This window comes from Excalfactoria chinensis, chromosome 15 (assembly GCF_039878825.1).
Source record: "Excalfactoria chinensis isolate bCotChi1 chromosome 15, bCotChi1.hap2, whole genome shotgun sequence".
Taxonomy (NCBI): Eukaryota; Metazoa; Chordata; class Aves; order Galliformes; family Phasianidae; genus Excalfactoria; species Excalfactoria chinensis.
The window spans coordinates 5,997,669-6,014,938 of NC_092839.1; the positions used below are offsets into that span (position 1 = coordinate 5,997,669).

General features: G+C 39.8%; 1 protein-coding gene across 2 annotated transcripts in view; it reads left to right on the forward strand.

The window, feature by feature from the left end:
• Window positions 1-596: 596 nt before the first annotated feature.
• Window positions 597-17,270, forward strand: part of ARFGEF2 (ARF guanine nucleotide exchange factor 2) — a 31,634-nt gene continuing 14,960 nt past the window's right edge. The window contains exons 1-18 of one of the 2 annotated variants that reach the window (XM_072349962.1): window positions 597-855; window positions 7,629-7,659; window positions 8,422-8,545; window positions 9,233-9,379; window positions 9,580-9,759; window positions 10,163-10,382; window positions 11,016-11,087; window positions 11,376-11,524; window positions 11,897-12,027; window positions 12,283-12,517; window positions 12,767-12,866; window positions 13,096-13,235; window positions 13,941-14,049; window positions 14,531-14,732; window positions 15,209-15,320; window positions 15,862-16,067; window positions 16,264-16,348; window positions 16,444-16,615. In XM_072349962.1, the coding sequence (XP_072206063.1) occupies window positions 717-855; window positions 7,629-7,659; window positions 8,422-8,545; window positions 9,233-9,379; window positions 9,580-9,759; window positions 10,163-10,382; window positions 11,016-11,087; window positions 11,376-11,524; window positions 11,897-12,027; window positions 12,283-12,517; window positions 12,767-12,866; window positions 13,096-13,235; window positions 13,941-14,049; window positions 14,531-14,732; window positions 15,209-15,320; window positions 15,862-16,067; window positions 16,264-16,348; window positions 16,444-16,615 (2,554 nt within the window). In that variant the 5' untranslated portion in view covers window positions 597-716. The remainder of the gene's footprint in view (window positions 856-7,628; window positions 7,660-8,421; window positions 8,546-9,232; window positions 9,380-9,579; window positions 9,760-10,162; window positions 10,383-11,015; window positions 11,088-11,375; window positions 11,525-11,896; window positions 12,028-12,282; window positions 12,518-12,766; window positions 12,867-13,095; window positions 13,236-13,940; window positions 14,050-14,530; window positions 14,733-15,208; window positions 15,321-15,861; window positions 16,068-16,263; window positions 16,349-16,443; window positions 16,616-17,270) is intronic. The other variant, XM_072349963.1, reaches the window with a different exon arrangement.

Genomic DNA, 17,270 nt, shown 5'->3' on the forward strand with positions numbered 1-17,270 from the left:
CACATTTATTACACAGTACATTCACTGATACTAGGGGAGGCTGAACATTGGCAAGAGAACTGATATAACCGACAGGTCTTTGAGGCGGTTCCATCCTAGCTATTTGTGATTCAGCGATGAGCCATGAAACCCTCTGGCAGCAGAGGGGATCTCACAGCTCACACCCAACATCCTGGCACAGGCAGGACCACCAACAGCCAATACCTAATACCAGACCAGGCTGCACAGAGCCCCATCCAACCTGGCCTTGAACACCTTCAGGGACAAGGGGGGAAATAATACTGATGTTTTGAACAGTTGCTCGCGTTTGGACTCTTTGTTAATGATTTTCAGGTTAAAAATTGCACACCTTGACAACTTGGCACAAAAGGTCTATTCATGACTTTCAAAGGGGTAAGAATCCCAGTGACTGGGAAATAAGGAAATACATCTACAGCTGGACATAAGAAGAAACAACTGGCCACGAAGCCTGGATTTCTGGCCCTTGCGATTTAACTTCTATCGTCCCTTCCAACCAACGATAACCGGACCTTCGCCCCGCCCGCTGCTGCCGCCAGCGCCGCGCAGGGGTCGGAGGCCGCCGCGGAAAGGCGTGGAGCTGGCCCGACTCACGTGACGGTGCCAACATGGCGGCGCCGTGGCAGCGGAGCTGTGGCGGCTGCTGAAGGAGGCGCGGTTCTTCCGGGTGATGGGTTTTGAGCGCTCCCGGCCCCACCATGCAGCCCCCGGCCCGCGAGCAGGACGCCCGCACCAAGAGCATGTTCGTGTCGCGGGCACTGGAGAAGATCTTGGCGGAGAAGGAGGCGAAGCGGCCCCCGCACGGGCAGCTGCGGAGAGCCTGCCAGGTGGCGCTGGGTGAGTCCGGCCGGGCCGACCCGCAGGGCTGGGAGCCGCCGGCCTGAGCTGCGCTGTGTGCCGGGCCCGGAGCGGGACAGGGGCTGGGGGCGGTGTCACACCGGGGGTGCCGCGGCGGGGTCTGTGGGCCGAGACACGGGAAGGGAGGGAAGATGGGGGAAGCGCTCCTTTGGTGCGGAGGGATAGCTCCGGCTGCTGGCTGCTCTGCTCGCTTCTGGCCTCCGTATGGAACAGAAGGGTTTGGGTATGCCGCTCTAGGATTGCTTTCGAGAACATTAATGGCAAGCTTTTCAAATAGGAAATGAGCTGTGTGGGGATCCTCGTGTCCTGATCTCATAGGCTCTGGTACTTTTCCTCCAGCTTGTGGCTGGGCTGGCAGAAACTGTGGTGCAGCCCCAGACCGGCTGTGGTGTCCTGCAGGACTGAAACGTCTTCTGAACTTGGCAGCCTGGTTCTAAAATCTGCAGCTACAAATCCATCCTTTTGTTATGTAGGTGTATCTGCTAAAGTTCTGAAAGCATGTGTTATGTTGTAGAGGGGAAACACTAGGTGAAGCAGTGCAGCTCTCACAGGTGCAGTTCTCGGTGGCCTTTCTTATTTTATAGAGGTGACATCTCTTGTGGTATGGATTGTTTTTTCCTTTAATTTGAGTGTGTTTTTGCAGAAAACTGAGAGTTGAGCAGAGTGTGTAAGTAAGCCGAGCAGATGCAGGACTCGTCCAAATGTACTGTAGAAACAAGCTTGAAAAATTGTCCAATTTTCCTACTCACAGTTCTTACCCTGAAGAACTCTGTAGCTGCTAACGGTAATGATGGTATATCCAGAGAAAGGTAGAAAAGGAATGTCCATGGACTTCACTGGACTAACGCAGGGGTTAGCAAGAGTAGATAACCTTCTGTTGGCCAGCTCGCCTGCCAACACTTTGATTTCTGTACTAAAGGATTTCTATACTATTTGGTAAACGTTGCCTCATCTGAAGTTGACAACATGGATGCAGTTCTTTTTATTTGTGTTAAATTCCTCAAGCTTTTTATGTGGATTAAGCTCCTTTTGACTCAAATCAGATTTACTGAAGTTTATGTAAGCGTAATTAAGCTTATAAAATAAAACTTAATTTTAAAAGTGTTAGCTTAGTCATTAAGCCCTGTGCTGTAGTAAATGTGGGAGTGCAGGTAGAATGTTACTTACGGAAATCAGACCAGACTTCTTAATTTACACACACTGTTATTCAAGAAAGGAGCTTCAGTACATCCAGTAATAATAAAATCCAGCTAGCCTCTGATAATTAAATCTGAGTACGAGTAACTTGATGTTTCTCTCAGATTGGATTCACTTTAGGGATCTGCTCACTGTGTCAGCTGTTGTTCTTTCCACTCTACCCCTTGTCATATTTAAAGTAATCCCTTTCTAGCTCTCACTGAGTTTACCGTGCTGTCTTTTGTGTACAGTATTCTCTTTAATGGAGCATCGTTGTATTATACCTTTTATAAACTGTAAAGCACAGACATGATTCATAAGTAAATTCTTATTCTAAATAGGGAGGAACTGGTGCATTCTGGAGCTACCAAATTAAATTAACCTGCAACTATTCCTACAGTTTGCTGTAATGTTACTGAAGTACTGTTTATGTTAATTACACATGCCTTAAATTTCTGTTTGGTGAGATGGAAGAATGCATTTCCAGCTGTGGGAATGATGGTCCTGTTTTCATCTACATTATAGAAGTGCTTCACTGCTGAGAAATTACTGCTGACAGTTGCTGTCATTCTTATAGAGGGAAATCTAGGTGGTAGATAACATTAAACTACTTTCTTTCTGTTTCCAATACTAATGTTTTCTTACTGAACCAGTAGTTTACAGTTTTGGACTGCAAAATATCTTTGTGACTGTATGGCGATGAGAAGTAACATAGGCTCAAATAGGTTATAAGTATGAGAAGGGTGAAAGGAGAGCTTATTTACTCCTGAACTGTACAGGGCTTGTTAGCTTGCACTGTTGGCCCAAAGCAGTGGTAGATGTGTCCTTGAAATTGGGATTGGTAACAAAGCCCGTTCTCAGGGGTTTTTTTGTTGGTTTTATTTTGCTCTCTTCACCTCCCCCCGGTGAAGCATACAGAGCAAATGTTGAGTAAGCAGAGTTTGAATGGATTCCTTCATGCAGCCTCTTGCCTCATCAGTAGGTGTAATACTTGTATCCTGTATCCTTAGTGCCAGTAAATCCCGAGAGAGGTGGGGAGAAATGAACTTCTAAACAGAGGAGCTGTTCTGCTCTGCTCTAGAATATGGTAATTTTTTATTTTATTTTTTAAAGAAAACTGGTTTTCAGCAGCCAGCCAGCATAGAAATAGTTGCCTAATAAGCACTTCTGTGGAGCTATAGGTGTACGTGATTCTTGGTAAGCGTAGTGAAACAGTTTGTATCCTGACAGGTTTACAGTGGAACGTGGCGCATGTCACATCGCAGCAGTTCATGCGGGTGAAATGCTAATTGTGTCCCTGGGTCTCTCAAACTATTTGTATTACCCTATTAGGGCTGTTTTTAACGACATGCAATGCAGCCAGCCTGGTTCTGTGACCTTTGATTGCCTAGGCATTTCTGTGTATGTTCTAGGAGCTTTGTACACAACAGGATGTGTTTAGTTAGTTTGTTAATAAGCTTAAAAAAAAAATCTCTTAATCCATGCCTTCACTTAGGAATCTGCGTGCATTTAAGTCATCTCTTGGTATAAATGATGCATGTCTAGAGAAAGTTTGTTGGTTTAGTACAACCTCTTGGCTATCTCAGAACCTCTAGCTCAGAGTGCTGGGCTAAAGCAAGAAGATCTTGTTCCATTGTGCAGCCTCCTCTAAAGGATTTTCTGTAGTTGATCAGAGTCAATTTGTTGGGTTGTTGCTGTAGCTGTTTTAAATCTCAAGCAACCTGGAATTAGGCAATGCAGTGGACTTCACACAAAATGGAATGAAACAAAAAGCAGTTTGGACTGTTCCGTGTTTGCATTGGCATTGCTCTCCCCTGTTCTGAGCTGCTATGGAAGGACATTGCTCTTGTCCTTGTGGGGAGACAAGTGACGCCATTTGCTGCACAGCGAATGGGTTTGCTTCCACTGTGATGAACTTGACTGTTAAGATAGTTTCCTACCTACAGTTAGTTGTATCCTATGTCCTTTGTTTTAATACATAGTGTTCAATATGAGCAAACCACTCATCTGGTATCGGAGTTCCCTTCTGCCTGTACCTGGTGTTGCTTTCATTGTGGCAAGAAGCTCTGGAAGAGAAGGCTGCAGAGCCTTGCTTGCTACTCCTGTTGTGCTGGCTGTAGGAATGCTGGAAGGCTGCACTGAGTGGGCAGCACATACAGGGTGTGGAGTCAGAGGTGCTTCTGATTGAAAAGATGGATGCATGCTGGTGCCTTCTGGCTTTGAAAGCAGCAGGCAGCTCTGAGAGCAGAACCATCAGGTGAGGGTCAGCCTTGTCCTGCAATGGCCTTAAGCTGACCTGTACTCAGACTGTGCTGGAGCTGTGGAAGTGACTTAGCTGTGCCCTTACACCCATGTGGGATGAAGTGTACGGCACTTGCTAGAAGCTGGCTGTGCCTGGTCTGACTTGGTGGCTGTTGGCATAACAGAATTCAGTTAGGCAACAGTTTGTGTTTCATTCACTTTTGGTGGTCAGACCACCAAATGAGCACTGGCAACGTGGACATTTCCAAATGACCTTGATGTAATCAACAGCAGGAGCATGCCTGTAACTTGTTCTCCTTGTCTGACTTATTCTTTTTCTGCCAGCACTTTTTACTGAAATGTTGTTGTGATGCAGACATTTTTAAGCTGCTTTGGAAAATCCTTTATATAAAAAAAAAATTGTGGGGGGGATTTTTTTTTAATTTGTTTGCTAGATTTGGTTCTTAAATGTATGGAGGATTTTGGAAAATGAAATTATCATTGCTTGGAAGGAACACAACTCTTCTTTTTTTCTTAAAAAAAGATTTAATAGAAATGACAGTGAAGGTATTACAATATAAAAAAATATTAAGATGGGTCTGGGTCATATTTTCTTATGGCTGAAATCTTCATGAAATTTACATTGGAAACTTCTTTAGCTGTGCTGCTTTGCTGGTGGTTGGTATATGATGAAGGTGACTTGTTTGAAAGGAAGAAAAATTTGTCTGTTGTTTCTTCCCTGCCAGAGAATCTCAATACACATAACTTGGTTACTCCCTGAATGTGGAATTGAGCACTTACGTTATTCTCAGCTGCAGATCCTAACAGTGAGACCTGTTTTCTTGTGGCATATTACCTTTTACAAAATAGTATTTTCTTGGGTAGGACTCACTGCTTAATATTTCTACTGTAACTTGGTTATTATTATTATTTTTATAAATAAGGTTGGGTTGAGGAGTTTTTACTTGGGGAAAAAACAGAATCAGCTCAAGCCCACCCCAAGCATTTCTCCCAACAAGCCTTCCTTGCTGGCCTCCCACCAGCACTGCATGACAGTGAAGACAGCGCCTATGACCTTCAGCTTTGTTTCTGCCGGCAGCTGGGTGCCTACAGAGAGGAGGATGCTAAAGCTCATCTACATGAGCTGACCTAAATTTTGGGTGATAGGCTGGCCAGACTAGTTGGTGCTGAGCAGGTTTCGGTTTCGGCTGAAAGATTACTAGGGTAGATTGTATCTGTAATTAAGATGTGCTTTTCTTAGTGAAAATTTGGTAAGAGAACCAAATGTCTCTGGAGAGTCCTACCAAGAGACAGATGTACAAGTAGCATCTCCGTTGTTTAAAAAAAAAAAAAGAAAAAAATGCGAGACTAGTGAAATATTTGAGTAAGTGCTGTAAGCATTATCTTATGTTGGTAAAATCCAAGTTTTGGTTAAATAATACTTGATCTGTTTATGAAAAAGATGCTATTTTTGTCTCGCATTCACTTGCATAAAACAAGATGTTAGGGAAACTATTGTTAACATTATTGAACCAGGTGCAATCAAAGACTTGGTGATTAAACCTTATCTGCTTAGCACTTGGGAATTACAGACTTGTACCTGGTGACCGCAAGCATGCAGTGATCAGAGTCTGAAGTGTTTGGTATGAGCTTCACTGCCAAGCTGGTGGTCTGGCAGTTCCTTCATGGCTCCTGCTCTGGGGGATGTGAGCTTTGAGTTTTCCCAGCACCAGATAGCTACTGCTGCTGATCTGATGGCTGCACACAGCAGTGATGTGCATTTCTTACTTTGTCAGTAGTGTGTAACTTTGGTCTGATATCTGCAGGAGGGACAAACCAGACATGGGACTTTTAAGAACAGCTTGAACCACTTGTGTACCTAGTTTTGTGTCAGAGGTAAGCATGAACAAACCTGGCTTCAATGTTCATGGTGGTTATAGCTCATGAGCTGGGAAGTGGTGAGAGGTAGGTGGAAGTGATAACTGCTGGCTTGTTAGTTTTTATCCAAAAGGACTAGTGAATTTCTTTTTTAGGCATGCTGTTGGTATGGTTGGCTTGGTTAGGAATTGGTGGGCTTCTGAACAGAGCCATGACCCGCTCAGAATCTGTGACTCTTCAGTTTTACTGTTCCATCAAATATGGGGTGAATAATGTTCCTTCAGTTCTTGCATCATCTGTTGCTATTGGATGTCATACTGCTGCCTTCTGTCTGTGGTGGCCTTCGTTAATGGAACTAGTATGGCACCAGTAGGAAGCCCCAGCTGTGGTGTGTCACAGCTTGGAGTTTCCTTGGCACTTTTCTCCCACTTTCTCTGTAGAGGAGTGACAGTAATGCTAAAAAAAAAAAGGGTATACTCTGCAAGGTGTGCTCTGTAAGGGGTGTTCTTTATTCTCAGTTTAAACTGATAACATCCATCCATTGCAGTTCTTAATGTACTGTCTTGAGAATTAATGCTTCTCAGATGAAATAAATGACTAAAGATTGTGGGCAGCACTGAAGTCATTTGAACTCTGCATGTCCAGTGGTGCCTCCCCATAGAATGACATTTCTGACAAATTTGCAGTTGAAACAAGTTATGTGGGTATGAGGTTGAATGTGCTGGATGCAGGATCCCGTGTGGTGTTCCAGTTGACTGTAGCTGTGCACTCTTTGCTGTGTGTGCTGCTTGGTATGTGTGTCGGTGTTCATAGTTTGTACCTGTGCTGTGGCTGGTCTGTGTTGTACATTGAGGTGATGTGTTATAGAAATTCTTACAAAGCCATATTATGATATGAAGGATTTAGTAGTGTTTCTAATAGAAACCGGGAGCTTTTTTATTTCCTGTATTTCATCTTCTTGAAAGATCCCCAAGAGAGTTAAGTTCATGAAGAAGAAGAAACTACTGGCAAGATGACAGTATCTGTTTCATATTTCTCCTCTGAGTGAGACTTTGTTTATTCAATTGAAGTCAGCTAACCAGCATGGGACTTAATAGGAGGGTCTCAGGTTGAACTAATGGATTACGTAGTGGCTTAAAAACTTCTCCGCACCTGAGCTCTCTATTTAATTTTCACAGAATAAACATAGCATATGATATATACATATTTTCTTAAAAGATGCCTTCTGAAGAATATTTGGGGAATAATAATTTTTAAATGTGGAAGTTAAGAGCTATGCCTCCCTGTAGGTGGTGTCTGTGATGTCAGGCTGAGGGTGTAACAGAAAAGGAGTAGCGAGTACTCAGATGTAAGACTTGGATTTGAAGCTGCTTTGCTTTATGATACTTTCTGTATTTGTGTTGTTGTCAGTCAGTTATGTCGGGTGTTAAAAATTTTGAATTTTTTCTTTCTTCCAGATGAAATAAAGACAGAACTGGAAAAACAAAGGTAAATTATTAGTTGCTGAAAGCTATGCAAGAAAACAGCAAACTGAATAATTTGGTAATGGAAATGTAGAAGCACACCCAAGTTACTGCAGTGAACTTGTGAATACTCAGTTGCTCACCTTTATGCCAAAAACGTGATGTGGCCCATATCTCCCTCTTACACAATGTCTGTGGCTCTGGGTACTCAAACCATAACTGCCTTCTGAATTTCACTATGAAATAATTGCAAAACGTCTAACAGGTGTTAGATTTTCACTTCCTATTACTAGGCTTAATATAGCCTACTACCATACCTGCTGCTGCTGCTTGCAATTTTCAATTTGATAGCCTATGATCTTAATTACATAGATCAAGAATACCGATGTAATTTTATTATTAACCTAAAGTATTAAAACATTGTTCCAGGACTGTGCAATGATTTTGAAATGAGCTCCAAAATACACTAAAAAAAAAAAAAAAAATGTACTTCATGCTCTGTTTATGTAATTCAGAATGGCTTAGTTTTATCACTAAGTTGTTCTCCAGTATTTCAGGTAGTGAAAGTATGTGGAAAAGGTCAGATGCAAAATGAAAACAACTTTGCATTTTTCATGTGTGATTTTAAAGAAAATCAAACTTCTTAAAGAAAGTATGCATAAGAGAATCTTGCATTTTGTTTGTACGCTTCTGTGTACCATTTAGCTTTAAATGTGAAAAAGGAGGATGGGTAGTTTGCTGTGATAATATGTTCAGAAAAATAAACAACTCTTCTCCTCTGACCTAGAGAAGGCACTGTTGCTCCACCAAAAGCAAACTTCATTGAAGCTGATAAGTACTTCCTTCCCTTTGAGCTGGCCTGCCAGTCAAAGTCACCCCGCATTGTCAGTACTTCACTGGATTGTTTACAGGTAAGTTAAAACTCAGAGTGGAATGGAATAACATGCAGTTAAAATTTTGTGTGCTGTTGGCATTCTTAGAGAGAAGTATTATTGTCCTAAAAACATACAGCTGTGCTGTGGATGTTTAAATGCATAAACTGCAAAGTATGTTATCTTCAGATTTGGCTGAAGGCTCATCTTGCAGAAGCAAGAAATTCATGTGTTTTGTTGTTTTACAGTGAAACAAACGTTCATTGAAGCTCATGGATTCTTTTATTGTTCTTTAAAAATATTTGATCTGCGTTGCTTTAAAAAGAATATTTACCGTGGTGTCCATTGTAGTTCTGATGTGCTGGGAAATCAGACTCCAGAATTGTTCTACCTTGTTCCTCTGTCAATACTTAGAGGAAAAACAAGTGTGACTTAGCTTCATCATGCCATTTTGACTGAACCTTTCTGTTGTGAGAAGGCTCAAAGGCAAAGGCTGAATAAATTTTGTCCAGTGGCAGTATTACCTATTAAATCTTGTTTTGTCTAAGTGTGTGAACAGCACAAGTATTTGCTGACAAGGCTACTGAAGATGTTAAATTTCTGTTTTTAAACTGTTACAGCTGCCTAAACCCCCTTTTTAGGGCATACTCAACTGTATTTTACTAAACAGTATACAGTTATCTACATCACAGAATTATAGAACTAACTTGTGTTCTTTTCACCTAGAAACTTATTGCATATGGACATATCACTGGCAATGCCCCAGACAGTGGAGCTCCTGGGAAACGCCTGATTGACCGGATAGTTGACACAATTTGCAATTGCTTTCAGGGTCCTCAAACAGATGAAGGAGTACAACTGCAGATAATTAAGGTATTTTATTTGATGCAGTTTGTGATTGTGTGATTTTAATTAGCTTTTTTCCATCATTGATTTTTGTAGCTGAAAAAGTAGTCACGAAACTCCACTTAGGATCCAGTTTCTCCATTTCTTGCAGCATTAGGTATTTTACTGTATTTAGAGCATTAGAGATGTTACTGAATTCAGATCTATTGTTTCTTGGAATTTTTCAGGCTCTTCTCACTGCAGTAACATCTCCGCATATAGAAATTCATGAAGGAACGGTTCTCCAGACTGTTAGAACTTGTTACAACATCTACCTGGCCAGTAAAAATCTTATTAATCAGACAACTGCCAAAGCTACCCTTACACAGATGCTAAATGTCATTTTCACACGGATGGAAAATCAATCTGTATGTACCTATTACTTTTGCTCATCTCCAACTTGACAAACTAATAGGATGCTTTTGTGTGTCTATTGTAGTTTAATATCTGTTGATTTGTAACTTAAAACAGCTGTCATATTCTGCAGTGAAGCATACTGTGGTGTACCAATTTGATTAAGAGTGAAATAAGAAGCCTATCGCTTTTACCACTTTGCTTTCTGATGAGCAGTTTTGTAAAGCTTCTCAAATAAGCTTTGAACTCCGATGCCTGAACTGAAGCGGGTCTTCGTCATTGGAGTAGCCAAGCAATGTGTTTTGCTTTGTTTCTCATAAGTATGTGAATTCTCAAGGGTACATCAGTTGTCGTATTTATTTGTTTTCCCTTATGTTTTCTGCCTTAGATAATTCTTTTTCACAATGTTTTCTCAAGGTACAAGAATCCAGAGAAGTGGGAAAAACAAATCAGCAAAAATCTCAGTCTCCTGCAATTCAAGCGGTGACCAGATCTCCAAAGATGGGTCAGTTAAAGCAGCACTATCAGGAAGCCAAATGCACTGCTCCTGTAAGTGTGGAATTAACTAATGGTGAGCCTGAGAGGACAGGATATGGGAACATGAAGTCCGAGCAGGATTTGGTTCCTACAGCATCAGGTGAACAAGAATTGCTTTCAGTTGCATTTCTATTGCAAGACTCTCTCTTACACTACTGTTGGGAGAAACAAGAGGGGCTATTGGCTCGAATAACATTCGCATCTTCTTGGCAGCTTTTCAGTGTATCCAGGCTATTATTAGATATTGCCTGCAGTATTATAACCACTGAAGAAAGGCTTACTTTTGTCCTAGAATTCTTATGAAACTATATTTGGTTCCAGTATATAGAATTATACTGGAACTTGACTTGATTAGTTTGACGGAAGGGAAGGAGAGTGGAAAAGTAATCATGATATGCCTGAAGTGATAGTGGTAAAAATATGTATTATGAGAACGTTATCATGTGTATGTACTGTATCAAAATAGAAAAGTAAGGTATTCAGAAGAGAAAAAATCATAACACTTGATAAACACAGAAGACAAAGATGCTACATTAAAAATATAAGTGCTTGGAAATAAATTGTGGAAATAATGTGAATGAATATTGTCATATGACTTCTTTGAAAAGGCTTTAAATGAGAACTACGTGAGGATAACTTACTACCTCTAACCTTTCTGCCTCTGTCCCCTTTTTCCTTTGTCTTCTTCCTAAACAAAAGTACAAAATTCAAAGTTATCTCTCTGTTTCATCAGAGGAAACAACTGATGGAGGAAAGGAAATGGTTAAAGGCATCTTGGAAGATGTGGTTGAGTCAGCTGTGAAAGGTAGCAAATCTTCAGAAATCAAGCAGATGCATGTTTATTGTAAAATTCTTATTCCTGTAGTTATAAAAGCACAGATTCTTTCTTAATATTGTTACTAAGTACCTTGTAAAGAACACATACTAAAGCAATAAGAAAAGGCCTTTTACCATCTTACCAGATTCTTCTTTTGCTTGTAGCTGAAAAATCTTCTAGTTTACTATTGCTGCTTCTGTGCCAGTCAGTTATAGAGCTTCACAAATGTCATGGATTGAAAAAAGTTTCAGTTGTATTTTTCTTTCTCCCCTTTAGTAGCTGAAGAGAAGCAAGTAACAGAAATGGCTAAGGCTCTACCTGCAATAGAGACTGCAGATACTGTTCTTTCTGGCTCCAGTAGTGAAAATGTACAAACAAATGGGATTTCAGATGATGGACAGTCTGTTTCCTCTACTGATAATCTGGTAAATAACTTCACAGGATGCCTGTGTATGGATGGGAAAGGAGGAAAAAAAAATATGCTAATGAATACAGTGGGATCTTGAGGAGACAAGGAACAGAGGACTTAATGTTCGTGTCCTGCTTAGGTTCAGAGAGGAAGCAGCAAATTCATCTTAAGTAGATGTTGAAAGTGACTGTTCTAAAATTAATTGTTAATTGTAGTTTAGTATTGGTGGGAGGAGAGAAGGCAGTCCAGATCACTTGGGTTCCAGTTTAGGTTTCATTTATGAGTTAGCAAATCATTAACTAATTCTTTGAAGAGCTGTAGAATCTTTCTTAATTGCGTTATTCCTTTGTCTCACTGAGTATCCAGTATTTTATTTTTTACTCCTTAGGAATCAGATGTATCTGGACATCAAGCTGCTGCCAAATTTTCTCATATTCTGCAAAAGGATGCCTTCCTTGTGTTCAGGTCACTGTGCAAGCTCTCCATGAAACCACTGGGTGATGGACCACCAGATCCTAAGTAATGAGACTGTATTAATTACTCTGTTCTCTCCTGGTAGCTTTTGGAGACAGGGGGTGTGGATAAGTAGTTGCTGTATGCTAAAGTGGGTATTCAAAATTTATCACTCGGACCCTTATTTCAGTTTGCTTGATGAAGCAAATGTCAGTCCTAGATTCATGTCTTTACAATGTAGTATCCGAAACATTTCTGCATACAAGTATGTATTCGGAGATACAGTAAATCTTTATTTTCTGTTTTGATTCTTTTTTCTAGATCCCATGAATTACGTTCTAAGATAGTGTCTCTCCAGCTCCTTCTCTCAGTACTACAGAATGCTGGTCCAGTTTTTAGGACACATGAAATGTTCATCAATGCAATCAAGCAATACCTTTGTGTAGCATTGTCTAAAAATGGAGTCTCATCTGTTCCTGATGTGTTTGAGCTCTCTCTCGCCATCTTCCTCACACTTCTCTCAAATTTTAAGACTCATTTAAAAATGCAGATCGAGGTGAGAAAGTTTTGCCATTTTTCTGTTCTCTAATTCTCGAGTAAGGACACTCCAGTGATTAAAAATCCAATGGCAACTTAACGTCTTGGTTTTGTTTGCATAATATACTGATAAATTAATTCTGTATTTGAGTCCTTCTGTACATGAGATTATATTTTTCAAGAGAAATTGTGAGTAGAAATGAACTTGTATGCTTGACATAGTTCTAACAAGTTTCAGATCAAGTCCTTTTCCTCATGTATTTTGCAGGTGTTCTTCAAAGAGATCTTCTTGAATATTTTAGAGACTTCTTCAAGCTCATTTGAGCACAAATGGATGGTGATTCAGACTTTAACTAGAATTTGTGCAGGTATTTATATTGCCGAAAAAGCAGATTCTTCCTCTGGCAGCAGATGAAAATTATTTTCTAGAAAAACACTATATCTCATGTTTAAGAAGTTCTTTGGGGAAAAATGAATTTGATCCCTTAAAGCTCCAATTGAATGTGTGTATTAAAACCCACTGCCTGCTCTGAGTATTTACTTTTAAAAATGCCGTCACACAGAACTATAATGCTTGTGCTTTCGTTTATTTTCAAGATGCCCAGTGCGTGGTGGATATTTATGTGAACTATGACTGTGATTTAAATGCTGCTAATATATTTGAACGCCTTGTAAATGATTTGTCCAAAATCGCACAGGGACGGAGTGGGCATGAATTGGGAATGACGCCTTTGCAGGTAAGGATAACAGCTTTGAGTATGAGGTACAATTATGTCTCTAGGTTACTGATACTTTCTGTAGTTTATGTTGCCTGTAACCTATTGATATTACTTATTTTTATTAGATAGCTGTATTAGAGTTTTTATATGTATAAGTTTTTAAGCTGGATAATGAAACAGAATGATTGATTTACTTGGTTTTGCAGTGTGTCTGCATTGTGACACTGAACTTGTTCTGTGCTCTTTTGATCCTCTCTCCCTTAGTGGGCCAGTAAATGAGCCTTCTTTAATCATATGTTTCTTTGGCCAAGAATGAAAGTAATATCAAGAGACCTTAGAATCAGTGTTTGGATGAGCTAGTTTACTGTAAAGTTAAAGTAGTGAGACACTTGTCTTTGTGGAGACCTCTGATGCTATAGAAACTTGCTGGGTGTTCGTAATCATTCATACATCTAAGTTGCATTTAAGAATTGGGGTGTATTGCCTTTTGATTGTACTTATCAGCTGTGAATAGATCCAGCACTTAAAGCAGCTGGAATGTGGCATCAGTCTAGTTATGGTTGCTTTAGGCCTAGATGTGTCCAACCTAAATTGTCAAGGGACAGAAATGTACTTGGTATCATCATAGCTGATAAACTTAGTAAGATTTAAATGGTGTGATGTAAAGCATCCTAAAAATTTGTGGATACAAGTATATTGTGTTTTTTTGTTGGATATTTCTAGGAATTAAGCCTGAGGAAAAAAGGGCTTGAATGTTTGGTTTCTATTTTAAAATGTATGGTAGAATGGAGCAAAGACCTTTATGTGAACCCCAACCATCAGACAAGCTTGGGTAAGATTGTTTTCCTTATAGGGAGATTAATTTGTTAAATAAGTTTGTTCCTGTCTTTCCTTGTGGCTCAGAAGTTATTCACTAGTGTGGATGCTGGGATTTTATGTGACCATTTATGTATTTTACAAAGGGTTATTAATAATGTTACAGTAGCTGATCCTCCAAATGTCAGATTTGAATAACCAGGGTCTGTTTTAAAACTTAGCCATTGCAGACACTATAAAAGCTGGCATATGTAGAACATGAGTATGACATATCTCGCAGCTGCCAGGTGCAAGTGAAAGATCTTTAGAGGTACTGATGTTTTCTCTCCTTTTGTTGAACTACTTTAGAAATGTATCAGTATAACATTTGCGCAGTGTAGTCTGGCAAAAAGTAAGCCTGCTAAAATTATTATTTTGGCTTATAAACTTTTAGTAGAAGTTTTTCTAACAGTTTTTACAAAACAGGATGACTTAAGTCTCTTCATGTTTATAAATAGGTACATATAAACCATCTGAACAGGAAATAGCTGAAGGAAAATGCCTTGACAGTGGAGGGAGACGAAGTAGCATCAGTTCATTGGACTCCACTGTGTCATCAGGAGTTGGGAGTGTTGGTACCCAGACCGCTGTCCCAGATGACCCTGAGCAATTTGAAGTCATCAAACAACAAAAGGAAATAATTGAACATGGAATAGAGCTGTAAGTTCAATAATGGAAAAAAAAATAAATAAATAGTGTACAGCCATGTTGTTTCTTAGTCTTATATGGTCACAAGTAAAGGGTCATGTGTCTGTTCAGTTTAATCTTGAAGGCTCTTGCTTCTTTCAGAAGGGAGCACTGGGGGGGCTACTGTAGTTAAGAAGGAATTCAGTGACCTCTTGAGTGGAGTAGAGCTTGTTTCATAGTATTCCTTTTTTGCTGGTATCTTGGTGTGCGTGTACCTAGACTGAAACTGATTTGGGTAGGCAGACACATTGTCTTCCAGCTCTTTAAACCATTTGTTGTCGTTATTGAAGTAGTTGCAGTGAAGTGCTTACTCAGCAGTGGTTCATTGCTGTTTCATTAAATTGAAGAACTTTCTCAGCATTTTAATGGAAATTCTCTGATATCTGGTATTTCAAGAGAGAGGTTTTCAATTTATATACATCACTTCACCCATGTTTTTGTCTGAATAGGTTTAACAAAAAACCAAAGAGAGGAATACAGTATCTACAGGAGCAGGGAATGCTTGGCAGTACAGCAGAAGACATTGCACAGTTTCTGCACCAAGAAGAACGTCTCTGTTCTGTAAGACTATAGGCAATATAAGATTATTCATATTGTTTTAAAACAAGAGTACTCTTACAGTGTTTCTGTCTGATCCTTTTGTATGCACTCTGAGTTCATATTTAATTAATAGGTAACTAAAAGCATAAGGGTTCTAATGTTTAATAAAGTATCCCAGATGTTTTAGTGAAGTAGCTGTTTTCAATGAAGTGCTGAGGGGCATAGGGTTTATATATATCTGCATTAGCACTATCTTGTCAAGTGAAGGAATTTCATGTGGCACAGTGTCAAAGCATTCTCCGCTGCATATGAAGTGGGTGCAAATTAGCTTTACTTGGATCTGTGTTAATGCACATTTCACCTTGGGGGGAATAAGGGAAACAAGAATAAGCAGGCTGTGTCTGTTTTCTAGAGATGCTGGTTTCCTGCCATCCTTGTAACGGTTCCTCTGCTGACTTTGTGAATCATCTTACAGAATTCAATGCTGTGCAACTCTTAAGTTTTCTTGCGAAGCTGGCAGTTGGATTGCATCGTAGTAACTGTCTCTTGGTTTTTTTTTTAGACTCAAGCAGGGGAATTTCTTGGGGAAGGCAGCAAGTTTAACAAGGAAGTGATGTATGCCTATGTGGACCAGCTTGATTTCTGTGGGAAAGACTTTGTCTCTGCTCTGCGTATATTTCTGGAAGGCTTCCGGCTGCCTGGTGAAGCCCAAAAGATTGATAGATTAATGGAGAAGTTTGCTGCTAGATACATTGAGTGCAACCAACGGTAATTCAAAACTTTGTATTGGATAAGTGCCTGAAAAATGCCTGTTTTGGTCATGGTCCTTAAGAATGAGGTACAGCTGTTACTCTTACCAGGTTGGGTATTTCCACAGGTGTGTCTGTTTTCTTTCTTGTGAAAAGGGAGGTAACGGATAGAGGAATTAGGTCTCTAATAACATGTTTATTTTTTCTTCTCTTAGGCAAACGCTGTTTGCTAGTGCTGACACTGCCTATGTTTTGGCATACTCTATCATAATGCTGACTACAGATTTACACAGTCCACAGGTAGAAATTAAAACAAACAAACAAAAAAACTGGCAGAAGCTCAGATTTCCATAGAATTTGCATTCAAAACCTGATATCCTGATTCTTTTCTACAGGTAAAGAATAAAATGACAAAGGAACAGTACATTAAAATGAATCGAGGAATCAATGACAGTAAAGACCTGCCAGTAGAGTATTTATCCACAATATATGAAGAAATAGAAGGAAAGAAAATTGCCATGAAGGAGACAAAAGAATATGCAATTACAACCAAGTGTAGTAAACCAAGTAAGAAGGATCTAGAGGCTGGAATGACCACATGTTCTGAACTATTGCATAACTTTCAGGATGGCATGGTGGAGTTCAGGTTGCTTTTGAAAACATCTTTGTGCAATATATGAGTTACATTTAGTGTACTAATATAGATATCTAGAATGAAACTGGCTTAGTTTTTGGTTAATGTTGCTATTTCTGCGATGGAAACATGGCTGTGTAAGTGCATCCAGCTCCACTGCAGAAAGGCACTAGAAACTGGATTCATTTTTTCAATGAGAGCAGGGGAAATGATAAGAAACAATTGACATTTGTTGTTATTTTCTTCATCAGCTTCTTGCTTTTATATATAAGATGTGTGCTTTTTCTTTATCAGCAGCATGTCCCAGTTCATAGGTAATAAATGTCACTGTCCTTATGATAATGTTTGAGAAAAGAGATGCTGAAGAGTATGGTCATATTCTACAGTTGCTTTCTTTCATCCACAGCAAACAAAGATTTGTGTGTAGTCTACTGTAGAAAGCAGTGTCTCCAGCTGTGCTCTCCTCATACACAGCGGTCATTCATTTAATTCTGAATCTTCAGCATAGTGCTTTGTTTTTTGTATTTTTCGTGGTATTTGCAAGTTTCTTAGATCAGAACAGAAACAAAACAATCTTTTGTGTTTATT